This window comes from Zalophus californianus, chromosome 11, assembly GCF_009762305.2.
Source record: "Zalophus californianus isolate mZalCal1 chromosome 11, mZalCal1.pri.v2, whole genome shotgun sequence".
Lineage (NCBI taxonomy): Eukaryota > Metazoa > Chordata > Mammalia > Carnivora > Otariidae > Zalophus > Zalophus californianus.
The window spans coordinates 98,937,513-98,955,365 of record NC_045605.1 but is presented as its reverse complement, the minus strand read 5'-3'; the positions used below and the strand labels follow the sequence as shown (position 1 = coordinate 98,955,365).

Sequence of the window (17,853 nt, the reverse complement as noted above, 5' to 3'; positions counted from 1 at the left end):
CAGAAATAATCCCATCTTCAAACTGACATCCTCTCAGATAAATATCTTTCAATATAAAAGATATGACACACCCAGTAAGAGACTATTCAAATAATTTGATATCAAATGAACGGTTTTTAAGAAAGTGTTTTTATCAATCAAAAGCTTCGTCCTAGCCAAAAACCTCAGAAAGTTTTTACAGAACACTTGGGATTGGGATTTAGAATGGGTTCCTTTGAAACACTATGGGGAAGTCATCTACAGATGGCTCTGGTCCCATAGGCAAGAAGCAAGATGTATGGAGTAAGCACATTCAATTGGGTCATTCTAAGCATAATGATCATACTTGCTCTGTAAATGTGATCAACAAAACCATCTTCACCTTGCACTGCATGATATTTAAAGTGGTTTCCATAGGTTCACGGACCTTGTCTTAGTGCTGCTACTTCTCTCCCAGGAATTAGTTATCTCCTCTGACAGAAAGCTTTGTCTTAGAAACCATGCTGAAGAGAGGTTTGACAACCATCCAGTTTTGAATAGGGAAATGCATTCCCTCTGCTTGGAACCCAAACATGTAGGAATCCCCTTTCTCTAAATGAACTTGAGTTTCTAAGAAAGTTGAATGTCAGGTAAATAGAAAAATGGCATAATTCCAGTGTGGTGACCTGTGATGTAGTACACCTGTTGACTCACGTTACAGAGCGAACATCTGCCTCCTTAGCAATAATAAAACTTCTCTGGAACCTGCTACTGATTGCTTGAGAGCTAGAGCAGTGAGGGCATGAAATCAATGGTAGCCATTTTAACGTTCTTAACTCCAAAAGCTGTTTTTGTTTGTTTGTTTGTTTTCACATTCATTAGGAGACAGGAAGTAAATACAAAATCTAAAAAGCTCCCAATTAGTTATCTTTGGAATTCAGTTTGTTCAGTATGGAAGAGTAGGCAACATTAAAATTGTGGAGGGAGATCAAAACACAAGATGAGTCCCAGTTGTTCTACATCTTTTTCAGTTGGTACTGTTTTTTCCTTTGAGTCATTCTAGGAGACCTGAAGTGATGTATTGTTGTAGTTTTAATTTGCTTTCCCTGATGACTAATGATGTTGAGTTTTTTTTCATCTTATTATTGGCCGTTTGTATACCTTCTTTGTGTACTTTTGTTCATTTCCTTTGCATAATTATTTAAACCTGAGGGTTCTGGTTTCCTTATTACTAAGTTATAAATGTTCTTTGCATATGATACAGGCCTTTGGCATACATATGTTCTGTATGTATACAAAATTTTCACCTAATCCATGGATTGCCTCTTCATTTTTAAAAAATGGTGTTACCTGATAAGCATGAGTTTTAAAATGTTGACAAATCCCAATTTTTATTTTTTCTTATGGTTCATGATTATTTTGTATCTAATAAATATTGGTTTACTCCCAAGGTCAAAAAGATTTCTTTGGGAATTTCTATAGATTTAGCTTGAATATGGAGACCTCTGACTCATTTTGAGTTCCTTTTTGTGTATGCCATGAGGTGAGGTGGTGGTTAGGTGTTTTTTTTCCTCATATGGATATCCAATAGATCCGGTATAATTTGTGGAAAAGTCTATACTTTCCCCATTGAGTTATTTGACATCCTTAAAAATTCATATAATTAGAACCCTGGGATCATGACCTGAGCCGAAAGCAGACGTTTAACCAACAGAGCCACCCGGGAGTCCCTAAAAGTGGAGTCTTTTGACCCAGTGAAAAGTATATTTCTCCATTTTACTATTTAATTTCTATCAGCAGTGTTTTTTAGCTTTTATATACAGGTCTTAAATATACTTTTAGAATTTATTTTTGGGGAATGTGGGTGGCTCAGTTGGTACAGTGACTGACTATTGATTTTGGCTTGGGTCATGATCTCATGATCATGAGATCAAACCTTATAGAGGACTCTGTGCTGGGCATGGAGCCTGCTTGAGTTTTTACCTCTCCAGTTCCCTTTGCCTCTCCCATCACACAGTCTCTCCCTCTCTCTCTCTAAAATGTTATTCAACATAGTATTTGAATAAACAACTAATGTTGTTTTAAATGGTATTCTACATAGTATTGTTTCTAATTTTAGTTTCTGATTTTTGCAATTATAGAAATATGAGTGGTGTTTTGTATTTACAGTGTATCTTCTGACTTTGTTAAATTAACTAAATCGGTCCATTAGAATTTTTGTAGGCCACATAACTTTTTCTACCTATATAATCATGTCATCTGCACATAAATATATTTTTGCAATTTGTCTCTTCCTATCCAATCTGTATGTCTTTATTTCTTTCTCTCATCTTACTACAATGGCTAGAATTTAAGGGTCAATGAAGAAAAGAAATGCTGAGGGGACATGGTTGACTTGTTCCAGTGCTAGAAAGAGTTTACTATTAAATAATATGGTGCTTGTAGGTTTTATAAATATGCTTCTTATTAAGCTGAGCAAGTTCCTTTCTATTCTTCATTTGTTAAAGCCTTTTTAAATCATAATTATCAATTGAAATTTATCAAATAATTTTTACATCAATTGAAATGACCTGTGATTCTCCTTCATTCTGTTAACTTAGTGAATTACACCGATTTGTAAATGTTAAATCAGCCTTTTATGCCTGGAATAAATTCCACATCACCATGGTCAATTATCATTTTTTAAGAAACATTTATGGATTTTTGTTTCCTAGTATTTTGTGTAACATCTTTGGGTGTGGATTCAAAAGGGATATTTGTCACAATTATTTTTCTTGTAATATGACTTGGCATTTAGGCAATTCTGGCTTCCAATAATTAATTGTGTAGTATTCTCTCTATTTTCCGAAAGACTTTGTGTATAATTTGTATTATTTTTTTCAGGGTTCCATGCTGTGCAATATAAATTTTGGGACTAACTTTCCCTCTGACAAAAAACATATGAGAATCCACAACTCAATAGAATCTAGGTATGTATTACTAGATGAAGAAGCTTAATAAATTCAAATTTACATTAATCCAAAGGGATTTTTTTTCAGGTAATACAAGGATTCATGATATGAAATAATGGGAAACAGGAACAATGTGACAGAGTTTGTTCTACTGGGGCTCACAGAGAATCCAAAGATGCAGAAAATCATATTTGTTGTCTTTTTGGTGATTTACATCGTCTCTGTGGTAGGAAATATGCTCACCGTGGTCACTATCACTGCCAGCCTGTTACTGGGGTCCCCCATGTACTATTTCCTGGCCTATCTCTCCTTCATTGATGCCTGCTATTCTTCAATTAATATGCCTAAACTGATCATGGATTCACTCCGTGAAAAGAAGACCACCACATTCAATGCATGTATAACCCAAATCTTAGGGGAGCATTTCTTTGGAGGTGCTGATGTCATCCTGCTCACTGTGATGGCCTATGACTGCTATGTGGCCATCTGCAAGCCACTGCACTACACGACCATCATGAATCGACGGGTGTGTGGCCTGTTAATGGGAGTGGTGTGGTTGGGAGGCTTTCTTCATGCCACCATACAGATCCTCTTCATCATCCCTTTACCCTTCTGCGGCCCTAATGCCATAGATCACTTTATGTGTGATCTGAACCCTTTGCTCAATCTTGTCTGCATTGATACCCACACTCTAGGGCTCTTCATTGCTGCCAACAGTAGATTCATCTGTCTGCTAAACTTCCTCCTCCTGATCATCTCCTATGTGGTCGTTCTGCACTCCCTCAGGAACCACAGCTTGGAGGCAAAGCGCAAGGCCCTCTCCACCTGTGTCTCCCACATCACAGTGGTTGTCCTATTCTTTGTTCCCTGCCTATTTGTGTACATGAGACCTGCAGCTACTTTATCTATTGATAAAGCAGTTGCAGTGTTCTACACTCTGATAACGCCCATGTTAAACTCCTTAATCTATACCTTGAGAAATGACCAGATGAAAAATGCCATTAGGAAATTGTGTAGTAGAAAAGTTATTTCAGGTGAGAAATAAATATGGCTGAAGCCCAACATTGATTCAATGAAAACAAAGGTCTAAAGGACATTTTGGAAGTTCTTAGAAAGGAATACCTACCAAATAAAGAAAAAGCAAACTACTGTGAATTATAACTTCTGAACTGAGTGGAGCAGAAATGTGTGCAAGAAAGAAAAAATGCTAACCACAGACTATAAAAGCAAAGAGCCATTTAACATCTGAGGGGTAACAAAGATTACCCTGCTTCCAAATTTCCTTGTAAACTTTAGAGTCATATTGTATTGTTCATGTCATCCATCTTAGACTGCTAATCCATAAGAAAGAATGATGAATCAAATAAATGAACATCTTATTATTTGAGAGGAATTTCTGTTTATTAAATAAAGTCACACTCTATAGAGTATTTGACTACTTCTTAAAAATAGTTTCTACAAGGCAGCACAATGTCTGGGGCACAAAAAATATTGAATGAGTGAATAATGGTATGAAGGAAGTTGAATAAAGTCAAGAAAATGTAGAGCAAAAAAATAATAGTAGAGACAAGGGACTTTTTTCCTACTTTTATCTGATTCAGACTGAGGATTTTAGATAGATCTCTTTGAGAAACCACAATTTGTTTGAACTCCTGATTAAACTATGTATTTAGAAAGATTGAAACTGAGATTCTCAGTGAAGGGACAAATAGCTTACCTTGATTCTCTGCTCTCAGAAATATTTCATCATCATATGAATGTGAGCTGTTCATGCCGTTTTTCTCTGCTAATTAGATTACTTCTAGGTAACATTTCATTATGAAAAGCTGTTTTTAAAAATATGTGGTTCCATCTACACACAAAAAATTCACTATAAATATATTCCATATATATATATATATCTCCATTCACTAATCAATAGATATTTCTAGACAAAAAATATATCGGACACATTGATGGTTGCTAGTCCATCCCACTTCAGAGGTGAATAGAGAGGAACCAGGGTCTTGCCATCAGAAAGCTTCAAATACACTGAGAGACACCCAGCAGGGAGCAGAATATGAGAAGACCATGTTATAAATGGGAAGGTAGTGGCAGCACAATGTGCTGAGAAAACATGTTTGAAGGACTCACAACAAAGACCAAGGGGTCAGGAAGACTTCCTAAATGAAAACAAATCAAAAAGGGGCACAAAGGATGATTTGGGAATCATCAGAGTGAGTGAATAGGCATGCATTAGGGTGAGAATATTCCTAGGAGAGGATGCATAACAAAGGCCAGGGGGTGAAAAAGAGTATGCAGAAAACATAATCACTTCAATATGTTGTGGCTATTGGCTCATCTGTTCATTCAATAATTAATTATTGAGCTCCTATTGTGTATCGGGTTATAATCTAGATGCTGAGCTCCTAAAAGTCTAATTAGTAAGACATGAAACTAGAAAGTTAGCGAAGGGAAGATCAGGAAGAGTCTCATAACCCTGTTAAAGCTGAATGCCGAGTACCATGGGGAACACACTGAAAGGGTCTTCCATATCTTTTCATGGCCTGTAGCTCATTTCTCTTGGCACTGATTGATATTCCACTGTCTGATGTTGTAGTTCATCTATCCTAACCTACTGAAGGACATCTTGGATGCTTCCAATTTTATGGACAATTATGAATAAAGCTGCCTTTAAACATCCATGTGCAGGCTTTTTTTGTGGACATAAGTTTTCAACTCCTCTGGAAAAATGTTAAGGAGTGAGATTGCTAAATTGTTTAGTTTTGTAAGAAACTGACAAATATCTTCCCAAATGGCTGCACCATTTTGTTTTCCCACCAGCAAAAACCGAGAGTTCCTGTTGCTCCACATCCTCACCAGCCTTAATTGGTGATGATGTCCCATATTTTGCCATCCTAATAGGCATATAGTTGTAAAACCTCTTTTGAGTCATTTGCTTATCCAAAATGTGCAGATTAATTAATTCAAGAAGGCTCATGGACTTGGAGCTAATTGGTCCAAACCTCACATTTAAAATATGACAGGTTCAGAATCTATGCCATGTTTGACCTGACATAAACATATTGATCCCATCCATCATTGTGAATTCTAAGATCAAATACGTGTGCTTTGGTCAACTTATGTTGAATTCTACATACAACACTGTTCTTACATAAAGTTAGATTTATTCCAAGGGCAATGGGCCACTACCCACAGTTTCTGAGGAGTGAGCAATGGAATCAGAATTGTCTGTTAGGATGCTGTTTCCTTCATTCTTCAGGTCTAAGGACTCACATTTTCCAAGTAGACCCTTTACAGCTCAGAGAAAAATGTAAATGCCAGATTTCTAGATGGGAAGGAGTGAAATAGCAGACACGTGCTCCCACATGATAAGGTAGCAAAGGTGGAAAACAGAGAATCCTCTCTGAAGAGACTGCACAGCTACTAAGGAAAGAAGTAGAAAGAATGAGATTAAAAATGGGGGGTAAACTCAGCTGAGGTGAGAAACAACAAGGACATTTACCATGAGAATTGTCATTTCTGGGTACAGGATGGAACTGAGGATCCAAGTTTTATACACATTGACAGCAACTGCTGAGACATGAAGGAATCTGCAGAGCTTTTGCTCAAAGAGACGTCAGTTTTTCCCTTGATTCATTTGTGAAGCCACATAGCATAACCAGGAAAGAAACTGACTTTTTTAAAAACTATACTATTAAAAGACAATATTAATTCTTCCTTTACCATACTGTTTTAGAGGTTTATCATATTTTATTATTGGTAGTTTGTTCTTCTTTAAGAAAGAATAGTATTCCACAGTATGGCTCTACCACATTTTGTATACTTATTCACTAGCTGATGGACATTTGAATTGTGTCCAGGTAATAGCCATAGTGAATGATGAGCTGTGAACATTCATGAGCAAGCCTTAGTGGGGACATAGGTTATCATTTCTCTTGGGTTGATACCTAAGAGTGGAATTGCTGAATTATATAAGTGTATGTTAGCATTTTCACTGCTGAAGTGTTTTCAAAAGTGGTGGTGTTTTGTTACATTTCCACCAGCAGTGTGTGAGAGTTCCCATTTCCCCACAACCTCACCAACACTTGGCATTGTCAGTCTTTTTTTTAAAACTAATTTATTATTTATTATTATTTATTTATTTATAGGTAATATTTTGGGCATTGTTACAATTAGAGTTTTTTTTCTAGTTTTTATTTAAATTCCAGTTAGTTAGCATACAGTGTAATATTAGTTTCAGTTGTAAAACTTATTTTTTCTTTTTTTTTACTTATTTTTGTTTGTTTCATATTTTAATTAAATTCCAGTTAGTTAACATACAGTGTAATGTTAGTTTCAGGTGTAGAATTTAATGATCCAACACTGACATTCAACACCCAGTGTTTTGGCTAAGCTCAAGTGTAGTTACAATTAGGTGGTAACAAATCATCTATTGATATAATAATGTATTTTATGTTTTATCACAAGCTAGGGATTTACCTCTAAACATTGATATACTTTTTTGATAAATAGTATTTGTATTAATTTTATTTTTGATTATTCTCTAATTTCTATTATGATTTATTTTCACTCAGTTTTTATTAAAAATGTTTCTGAATTACCATATATTTGAGATTGACCATTTTTCTTTTATTATTGTTTCATACTTTAACTGAATTGTCATTAGAGAAGTTGCTCTGAGTGGCTCAGATAATTTGACACTTGTTGAGAATATACTGTGGCATAAAATAGGATGAATTCTTTTAAATAACTCCTATTCACTCAATAGCTGATGAGTAGTGTTTTTTTTATATATCCATAGTTTCCTATTTATTACTTGGATCAAATTCTCTCTATTCTTCTACCTGTATAGACATTCAGATTTGTAAATGTTTCAGTGTTGGCACTTCTCTTGATATTGAATGATTTTAACAATTGATAATGGCTCTTGCCTTAAGGTCTGTGTTTTAAATATATATACAGTAACAAAATAATATATATAATCTTGCTGTTTTGAATACTACTGCATTTTGCGTACCTGGTTGGCTCAGTTGGTTAAGTGTCTGCCTCCAGCTCAGGTCATAATCCCAGGGTCCTGGGATCCAGCCTGGCATAGGTCTCCCTGCTCTGCGGGGAGCCTGCTTCTGCCTCTCCCTCTGCCTGCCACTTGTCCTTCTTGTGCTCTCTCTCTCTCTCTCTCTCTTTCAAATAAATAAATAAAATAAATATTTAAAAAATAAAAACCAAATACTACTGCATTTTGACTGCTCTATCTTTTTCATGCTTTCAATTTCTATTTTTTCATGTCCTAGGAGTTCGGTGCATCTTTTGTAAAAAGCACATATCTATAGATGATGTACAGTCAACAAAAGACATGTTTCAAAATATTCAGAGCAACTCTACTCATAATATCTTTGAATACAAAATGCCTGAATGTCTAGCAACAAAAGAATGGATCAATTTTCACATACCCATGCAGTGCGAGACCCCAGATTAACAAAAACAATCAGGAAACAGATAAAACATAAAGAATGAATCTCACAAACATACTAATGAAAAAAACAGTCACTGAAGAGTATAATCTGCATTACCATTTTTCTACAAATTCAAACCCTAGGTAAATTTAATCATTTTTGTAGATGAAGGTAGTGATTACTTTCCAAAGGTGGCCATTTACAAGAATTATGAAGAGGACTTCAAGTGTACTGATAATTTGTGACTTTTAATCTGATTGCTGATTAGATGATATTACTCATTTTATTGAACTACCCATTCTATACATGAAGATGATAGTAGAGAAGTTGGTCATTTTAAGTACATGGCCTTTCAAACTTTAGACTGAAAAATGTTTTGGTGATGTTCTTTCAAAGCATAAAATCAAATCTTGCAATAGTTTTGTTTCTTTATTAGTAGCTGTTGAGGAGGCACTTTGTCCAATTTCTCCTTGTTATAAAAACTCTACTTAATTTTTTCTCCCTCATTATTTTTTCTTACTATTCATGCTTCTTTGCACAGTGCCTCCAGAATGCTTGTAGTACCTGCATCGCATGTGACTAATCTAAAACTGTTCCAAGGGCACCTGGGTGGTGCATTCACTTAAGCCTCTGCCTTCACCTCAGGTCATGATCCGTGGGTCCTGAGATCAAGCCCAGGGTCTGGCTCCCTGATCTAAGGGGAGTTTGCTACTCTCCCTCTCCCTCTGCTTCTCCCCTACCTTCCTGTGTGCTCTATCAAATGAATAAAATCTTTAATAAATAAATAAATGGATAAATAAATAAATAAAACACTATTGTGAACAATACACCATTTAATAAGTTACAGGAGATATGCAATGCTTTTCTTACAAAATAAGTCTTGTATTCGATGACTTTGCCCAACTGTAGGCTAAAAATGTACGTGTTCTGAGCACAGTTATGGTAGGCTAGGCTAAGCTATGAGTTTTGGTAGGTTGGGTGTATTTCATGCATTTTTGACATAAAGATATTTTCAACTTTTGGGGAACCTGGGTGGCTCAGTTAGTTAAGCAGCAGCCTTTGGCTCAAGTCATGATCCCAGTGTCCAGGGATAAAGTTCCACATCTGGATCCCTGCTTAGTGGGAAGTCTGCCTCTCCCTCTCCCTCTGTCTGTCCACCCTGCTCATGATCTCTCTCTCTCTCTCTTTCACACCTTTTCTCTTTTTCTCTCTCTCTCAGACACACACACTATCTCGCTCACAAATAATGAAATCTATAAAAAATAAAAAATAAAAATCTTAAAAAAAGATATTTTCAACTTATGATGGGATTTACTGGGACATAACTCCCTTTTAAGTTGAGGAAGACCCGTAGTTGAAATCATACAAAACGTAGCCCCTTCACATTGGCTTCTTTCACTTTGAAATATGCATTTATGTTTCCTGCATATATCTTCTGACCTTAATAGCTCAGTTCTTTTTAGTCCTGAATAATATTCCATTCTCCAGAAATACAATTACTTCTTTATTCACTTACTGTAGGGCATCTTGATGACTTCCAACATTTGGAAGTTTTGTGATTATGAATAAAGCCGCCATAAATAACCATGTGCAAACAAAATGCATTAGTTTTTTTTTTTCAGTTACTTTGTGGTTAAATCCCATCTTATTTCTGTTTTGCTAGTTCGTTCTCTCTCTCTGTCTCTGTCTCTCTGTCTCTGTCATTGAAGTAGGAAAAGTCTTTGGTTGTGGATCAAAGGACTAATCATTTGGTTATCAATTTTAGGCATGTAGGAGTGAGCAACACAGAAATTTTTATATATAGTTCTTTAACTTTATGGGAAAAGATACTATACTCTGGCCAGTAGGTGGAATGCCAGGAAGTGTGTTTCAGCATTCAGAATTGTAGATTCTCACTCTGTCTTCACTATTTATTATTGATGATTTCAATGGGACATCAGGAGAGTTGACCCCAAGGAACCACTTTAAAACAGATTTTACTTGGGGCACCAGGGTGGCTCATTTGTTTAAGAGACTGCCTTTGGCTCAGGTTGTGATGCCAGGGTCCTAGGATGGAGCTCTGCCTCAGATGGATAGTTGGCTTCTTCCTCTCTCTCTATACCCTACCAACCCGCCCTCCTGCTCCTGCTTGTGCTCACTCATGTGCTCTCTCTCTCTAACAAAAGGAATCTAAAAAAAAAACTATTTCTACTCTAAATATCTATTGAATTGCAAAACTGATTTCTGTAAGAACTAAGGGATATATATATGTGTGTGTATATACACACATATTTACATATATTCCATCAAAAATTTAAATTAATTCTTTTAGTTTTAGATTATTGCTTTTTTTTCTTTTTTTAAGATTACAACTTCTGAACTACCAAAGAATGTCTGTCACTGTGTGGTCTGGCCTCTAATGGCAATGTATTAACAAAACTATCATTAAAATATTTCCCTTTATAATTCACTAGTAATATAAGCTTTTGGTTTATTTGCTTTGGCTCAATTTTTTTCATGAAGGTTCCCCTATGTATACCATCTTAATACCCCACAAAATTAACTTGGTTTGCAATTTTCTGGTATGCAAGAATCAGGACTTGCTCACTGATCTCTCTAAACCTGTGGTCCTGTTGCTGGCCTTCACTCCCCTCATGACAGGGATGGCCCACAAACCCCATGAGATAGTCCCTGCCTTTTTCACTCTCATCTCCCACTTTTCTTTCTCAGAGTTGCTTGGCCAATAAACTTCAAATTAACTGTGTGTTTCCTTTGAAAATAATGATGGGGACCAAACCTTTCTCATGGCTTTTTTCAACTCTGAATTTCTCAGAGTATAGATTAGGGGATTGAACATAGGAGCAATGATGGTGTGAAATAGAGCAAATATTTTGTCCTCAGGAAAAATAGTAGGTGGTCTAAGGTAGATAAAGATTGCAGGCCCAAAAAATAAGATGACCACAGTGATATGACACCAACAGGTGGAGAGGGCTTTGCGTCTTCCCTGAGCTGACAAATTTCTTAAAGTGAACAATATTGTCCCATAAGAAACAAATAGGACAATAAAGGTTACTAAGGAAACCATACGTGAAAAGGCAAACACAAGTACACCAGTGATGTAGGTATCAGTACAGGCGACCTTTAGCAAAGGAAAAATATCACAATAGTGATCGATTTCATTAGGACCATAGAAGGGCAAACCAAATGCAGTGGAAAATAGAAGAAAACCATGGACGGCCCCACCAGCCCAAGCAGCTAAGAGTAGAAGATTGAACCTTTTCTGGTTCATGATAATCACATAGTGGAGAGGTTTGCAGATGGCAGCATAACGATCAAAGGCCACGGTGGTAAGAATGAAGAACCCAGTGCCTCCAAAGAAGTGCATTGTAAACACCCATAACATGCAATTACTGTAAGAGATGGTTTTTCTTTCCACTAGCAGGTCAGCAATTAACTTGGGGGTAACCGTTGAGGTGTAGCAGATGTCCATAGTGAATAAGTGGCTGAGGAAGTAGTACATGGGTTGGTGAAACAGAGGGCTGCAACGAACGGAGACAAGGATCAGAAGGTTTCCTGCCAACAGGGCAACATAACAGAATAAGAAGAGCACAAAGCAAAATATTTGCATGTTCTGGTTATATGAAAGTCCTAGAAGTATGAATTCTGAGATGTTTCTCTGGCTTTTCACATATTTGGATTTAGTGTACCTTTCCCCTAAGGACTTACACTGCTTAAAGAAAGAAAAGATAATTCTAGGTGAATATTAACTCTATCAACATTATATATAAAATTAATTAAAATGCATATTATCATAAATAGTGTTAGGAATATTTGTTCTTGATTTATTGATTTGAGCAAGTTTTTCTTTTTTTTTATTATTACGTTATGTTAATCACCATACATTACATCATTAGTTCTTGATGTAGTGTTCCATGATTCATTGTTTGCATATAACACCCAGTGCTCCATGCAGAACGTGCCCTCTTTAATACCCATCACCAGGCTAACCCCTCCCCCACCCTCCTCCCCTCTAGAACCCTCAGTTTGTTTTTCACAGTCCATCGGCTCTCATGGTTCGATTCCCCTCTGATTTCCCCCCTTCATTCTTCCCCTCCTGCTATCTTCTTCTTCTTCTTTTTTTTTTAACATATAATATTTGTTTCAGAGATCACAGATCTGTGCTTCAACAGTCTCGCACAATTCACAGCGCTCACCATAGCACATACCCTCCCCAGTGTCTATCACCCAGCCACCACATCCCTCCCACCCCCCACCACTCCAGCAACCCTCAGTTTGTTTCCTGGAACTGGAGGGTGTTATGCTGAGCGAAATAAGTCAATCAGAGAAAGACATGTATCATATGACCTCACTGATATGAGGAATTCTTAATCTCAGGTTTTTCTTTTTATGCTACTTTTATAAGTTTATCATGAAATATTTTTATAATGGCAGTAAACAGAATAAATACATATTTTACTCAATATAACTAGTAATTATTTAAATATCTAAATACTATTTGAAAATACATGTTACTTCTATTAATTATACTTTTAGACAAAGGACTGCTAATTATATTATTTAGTCTAAAACAAGGAAAGATTTTTCTCCATATTTCCTAATTTTTTTAACTTACACATAAAATCAACTTTCCTTCTTTGAAAATTATCTGAGAAAATTCCCTTAATTTTCTGGGAATGAATCCTGAAGAAATGCACATTTGTTTGAACTACTGAACTATAGGATGTGTAGAGCATACTATAATTTCCTACCTGGTCAAATATTGTGAGTAGGTCGTGTGAAACCAATGGAATTGCTCTTACATTAAAAAGCAAAGAATAGTTGAAAACAATACAGCAAAAGAGAATATCAATTAATGATTGAAATCTTGAAAAATATTCAGGAAACCCATTCTTTTGTCATATTTATAATTCATGAGTTAAATACAATTTAAAAAATACATGCTGTCATTGATGTTTGTGATAGCAGTTGATAAAGGAAAGATAAAACTGTTGAATTGCCCATGTATTTTTGAACGATGCACTTGTCCTGGCTTTGGCAGAAAATTTCATATTTTAGATACAATCTAAAGATCCAATGCCAATAAAAGGGGATAATCCTGAAAGTAACTTGAAGACACTCTTCCTGGTGAGTTAGAACTGATGATATTGTTTGCAATGATATTTGTTGCAATAATGAATAATATGATATTTGTTGCAATAATGAATAAATAAAAATGATATCTGTTGCAATAATGAATAAATAAAAAATTCAGGAATTCACATCTCTGTATCTAATGTATGTCTTAAGACATCATTAAATCAGTGCAAAATGAGATTAGGAGGAAGAGAAAGCACTTCCAAGAGCTCTTTTACCCACTAAGGAGGAAATATCTGATTCTAGTGGGTTTCCAAAGCTAGCACCTTCTACCTTAGTCTGAATCTCAAGTGACAGACATATCTGGGCCCCCAGATGTCTATTTAAATTACAAAATGCTTTTGTTACAGTATTATTTAACGATCATTGTAGAGACTCATAGATTTAAAATCTATGTTATTGATACTCCTCAAAAAGATTTTAGATGGCAAATAGTTGACAGCTAGGGCATTTTTAGAATGGTCTGTACCGTAAGACATCAATTTTACTTTAAATTACTATTCAAAATTCTAACCTCATGAATGTAGAAATTTCCAGTTTGTTTGTACTTTACTTTCAGGATCTATAACAAGGATCCCTAGCCTCCTTTATATAACAAAATAATATAAATATGTCACAGAGGGTTCCGCAGTTAACTGTAACAAAGGAGTACTGAAAAGCTTTAGGAGTGTGAGGATCATTGACCTATCTTCTACTTACTGCAACTGATACTAATCTTTGCTTATGAGGTAGAAACAATGTTAATTTTTCAGGTATACCTAATTACTAAAATAAATTGATTTATAGGCAACATTTATCTAAGTAGACTAAGAACAATAGAAATGTGGAAATCACTGGACCAATTCAAATCTCTGATTCTGAACAGAAGAGACATATCAAGAGAATTTAAGTAATTTCTCAGGATTTTAAAATAACATGTGAAAAGACAGAAATCCTGTTTCTTCCTCAATCTGGGGCTATCTTTCATGGGAGAGAACTGAGAGGGATGTCATGAAGGACAATATGGAAAAACCCTTCCTTCCTTTTTTGTTTATTTTGTTATGTTAATCCCCATACATTACATCATTAGTTTTTGATGTAATGTTCCATGATTCGTTGTTTGCATATAACACCCAGTGCTCCATGCAGAACGTGCCCTCTTTAATACCCATCACCAGGCTAACCCATCCGCCCACCCCCCTCCCCTCTAGAACCCTTAGTTTGTTTTTCACAGTCCATCGTCTCTCATGGTTCGTCTCCCCTTCTGATTTTCCCCCTTCATTCTTCCCCTCCTGCTATCTTCTTCTTTTTTTTTCTTAACATGTAATGTATTATTTGGTTCAGAGATCACAGATCTGTGCTTCAACAGTCTTGCACACTTCACAGTGCTCACCATAGCACATACCCTCCCCAATGATATGGAAAAACTCGTTTGATTCCTCCTCTGAGCAGAAAAGAATATACAAGACGATGGGTTAACCAACACCCCGTCTGTTTTTTTGAGAATGTATTGTAAGTAAAAAGGTACAGAACATTTAATAAACCCAAGTATTCTTGGATTTGCTGATTCTAAAACATTTGAAATAATTTGCCTCCAGTTTTACAAAACTGCAAATTCCCCATCAGGATTCCTGCTTGTTTTCTAGATCATCATTGGAATTTCAGCTCCAAAAGCTCAAAACCCCAGCTTGTATTCTGAGGGAACTTGCTTTATGATCAGTGCCTTTAGCAGAGGTAAAGGGAAGATAGAAAAGTCATTTGAGGAGAATTACTGTCATAAAACAATATAGTGATACTGAGGAACCCACCCATGGAACAACTGAAGTCACAATTGGTAAATAAAGAATATCAGGCAACCACTGAACAAGCGGTTGAAACAGTAGCAACACAGAAAGGGGTAGAAAAGCTGAGGCATCTCAAATTAACTGAACAGTGTCATCCTGGAGCAAATGGCTTCATCTCTTTAGGCCCCTTCTTCCTCGTTTACAACTAAGATATCATTACAAAATTCAGAATTTTAATGAGGAATACATGAGGCAACATAAAATAGCCAGTGACATGTGTGGTTCAAAACTCATTTTTCTTCTACAGTCTTTCCTCTCTGAGTGATTAGTTTAGGACCACAGATTGTCATGCACACACACAATTATTGGGAAAATAAAGGAAATAAAAAAGAACATTCATAGCATGGATTTAGCAAGTATGATCACGATAAACACCAATTTCAACAATCTCTTACTGAAACTCTGTTAATATCTTAATCAATTGGTTATTTAGTCTGTTTCTTAACACTGATCACTAATCTAATTTTTTTTCTACAAAAGGTAAACAGATGATATTTTTAATTTCTTGGTATTATTGAATACAAATTATGTGTACCTTTTTGAAAATGCTGTTTATGAAGGAATAGAACCTGTCATATTTAAATAAAAGTTTCTACCACACATTCAAACTTTCCCTTAGTGTAACAGAATGTAAGGTACCTTACCTATAACCTTACCATGGTTGACTCAGATGAAACTACTCTGTTTTAGGAAGGCAGATGTTTTGAAATATAAGAAACTCTTTGTTACTGTACATATTCAAGCATAAACTGGTCTGTTTCTTAATAAGAGTATGGAGGACTGCCTGTATTTAAGAGCTGGGGAAACAAATTCACTGCCAACATGAAGATGGTTTATCTAACTCTACTGTTTTGCTCCCCAAAAGAGAGAATTTTGTTTATAGCTAATGTGCCATTAAAACTAAAGTTTGCTGAAACATTTTTATAGTAATAAATTGTCATATGCTGCAAGAGAAGTAATATGCTTTAGAATGAGGTTATATAGAAGTAATATAAAGAACACGCAGTTAGCCTAGCACATGTGTGGTAAGACCCTTCCCAAACAAAGGTGACAAGGGTAATTCACTAACTATAGGATCTGAGCGGCTGTCTGGTTAGTTTTGGGGCTGCATCAGGAAGCATTCCGTCCTCAGATGCTCACTCTTCCAGTTTGTCTCTAGTACCAAAATCTGGAATCAAAGGCAGAGATTTAGAAACCTGGGAATTCAAACACATCCAGATGAATTCTCCATGAATATTTTGGGAAAATTTCAACAAGTCTTTTTTTTTTTTTTTTTTTTTTTTTAAAGATTTTTATTTATTTATTTGAGAGAGAGAGAGAATGAGAGACAGAGAGCACGAGAGGGAAGAGGGTCAGAGGGAGAAGCAGACTCCCTGCTGAGCAGGGAGCCCGATGCGGGACTCGATCCCGGGACTCCAGGATCATGACCTGAGCCGAAGGCAGTCGCTTAACCAACTGAGCCACCCAGGCGCCCCTAAATTTCAACAAGTCTTAAACCCTCTACAATTTACAAGCAAAGTGGACTTCCAAAATTCACTGGCACAGTGATGCAAGCAGTGGATCTTCATCCCTCAGGAAAGCAAGTGAGAAAAATGAAAGCTGATTTAGCTGCCCAATGATAGCTCTGAAGAAAAATAAGCAAAATGGGTTTTTATATTCCTGCAAAAGTTAGCACGACTATTTAGGTCCTAGGAATCATCCCTTTATTTTATGCCTATGCCTGAAGATAATTTGGTTCAGAGGAACAGATTACAAACTTATGATGAATAATAGGTCTTTGAAATCTTTATGTAATTATATTCCCAGGGGCATTTCCAGACAGGTTCTGGCCCAAGTGTTGCAAAGCCATCGTCACAGAAATGTGCTTGGTGCTCTTGGCTATAAACTTTCCACAATTGCTTATCTGGAAAAAAAACTGACCCTTTTTCCCTGAAGGCCCCAAAAGGCTATAGTGTGACTGCCCTGTGCTCTTCCAGATTTCTGAAGAATAGGAGGGAAATTGTAGCCTCAAATAGTATTAGGTGAGCTTTCAGGAAATCAGAAATGAGGTAGGACAAGAAGCACCAAAGAGGGCCACTTATGGTCATTTTTGTTTTTGTTGTTATAGTTTTTGAAATTATCAAGATCTTCAGTGTGCAGGGTAGGTAGGTAAATAAAATCAATGACTTGTGATATTATAATTGGTATAATGTTAGCATTGATGGATGAGATGCTGGAAAACGGTAGACAAAAAAAAAAAAGAAATGAATAAAAAACTCTTCCCCATAACTTGGAAGGTAGGAAAAGCAAAAATGATATAGAAAAATCTGAGGAAGGAAGCAAAGTACAGCAAAGCCTTTAATGTGTTTCCCATCTGGTTCTTTCTCTGCTTACTGACTATTCACAGGTTGTTTAGACTCAGTCTCATCCGCATGCACTGAAGCCAGGCAGTGTTTCTCTGCCATATGCCAGTCCATGCATGTAAAGTTTTCTCATGCAAGAAGTGTCAGGAAATCAAATTTTATAATATTTAATCTGTTTCAGATCAATCTC

General features: G+C 36.1%; 2 protein-coding genes across 2 annotated transcripts; one reads left to right on the top strand and one right to left on the bottom strand.

Moving 5' to 3' along the window:
• Nucleotides 1-3,024: 3,024 nt before the first annotated feature.
• LOC113914642 (olfactory receptor 4C46-like) lies at nt 3,025-3,954 on the top strand. Its single transcript, XM_027580060.2, has one exon. The coding sequence runs from the start codon at nt 3,025-3,027 to the stop codon at nt 3,952-3,954; it is 930 nt and encodes a 309-aa protein (XP_027435861.2).
• A 7,145-nt stretch (nt 3,955-11,099) lies between these two features.
• Nucleotides 11,100-17,777, bottom strand: LOC113913579 (olfactory receptor 4P4-like). Its single transcript, XM_027577872.2, has 2 exons — nt 17,706-17,777; nt 11,100-12,071 (listed from the first exon to the last, which is right to left on the bottom strand). The coding sequence occupies exons 1-2, from the start codon at nt 17,775-17,777 to the stop codon at nt 11,100-11,102; spliced, it is 1,044 nt and encodes a 347-aa protein (XP_027433673.2).
• Nucleotides 17,778-17,853: the final 76 nt, after the last annotated feature.

What these genes read in the sequence shown, in the direction of transcription:
- LOC113914642 (XM_027580060.2), top strand. Translation starts at nt 3,025, where the DNA reads ATGGGAAACAGGAACAATGTGACAGAGTTTGTTCTACTGGGGCTCACA.
- LOC113913579 (XM_027577872.2), bottom strand. Translation starts at nt 17,777, where the DNA reads ATGGACTGGCATATGGCAGAGAAACACTGCCTGGCTTCAGTGCATGCG. An exon ending in AGACTGAGTCTAAACAACCT is followed by an intron (nt 12,072 to 17,705) that starts GTGAATAGTCAG and finishes TTCTTTAAGCAG; the next exon opens with TGTAAGTCCTTAGGGGAAAG.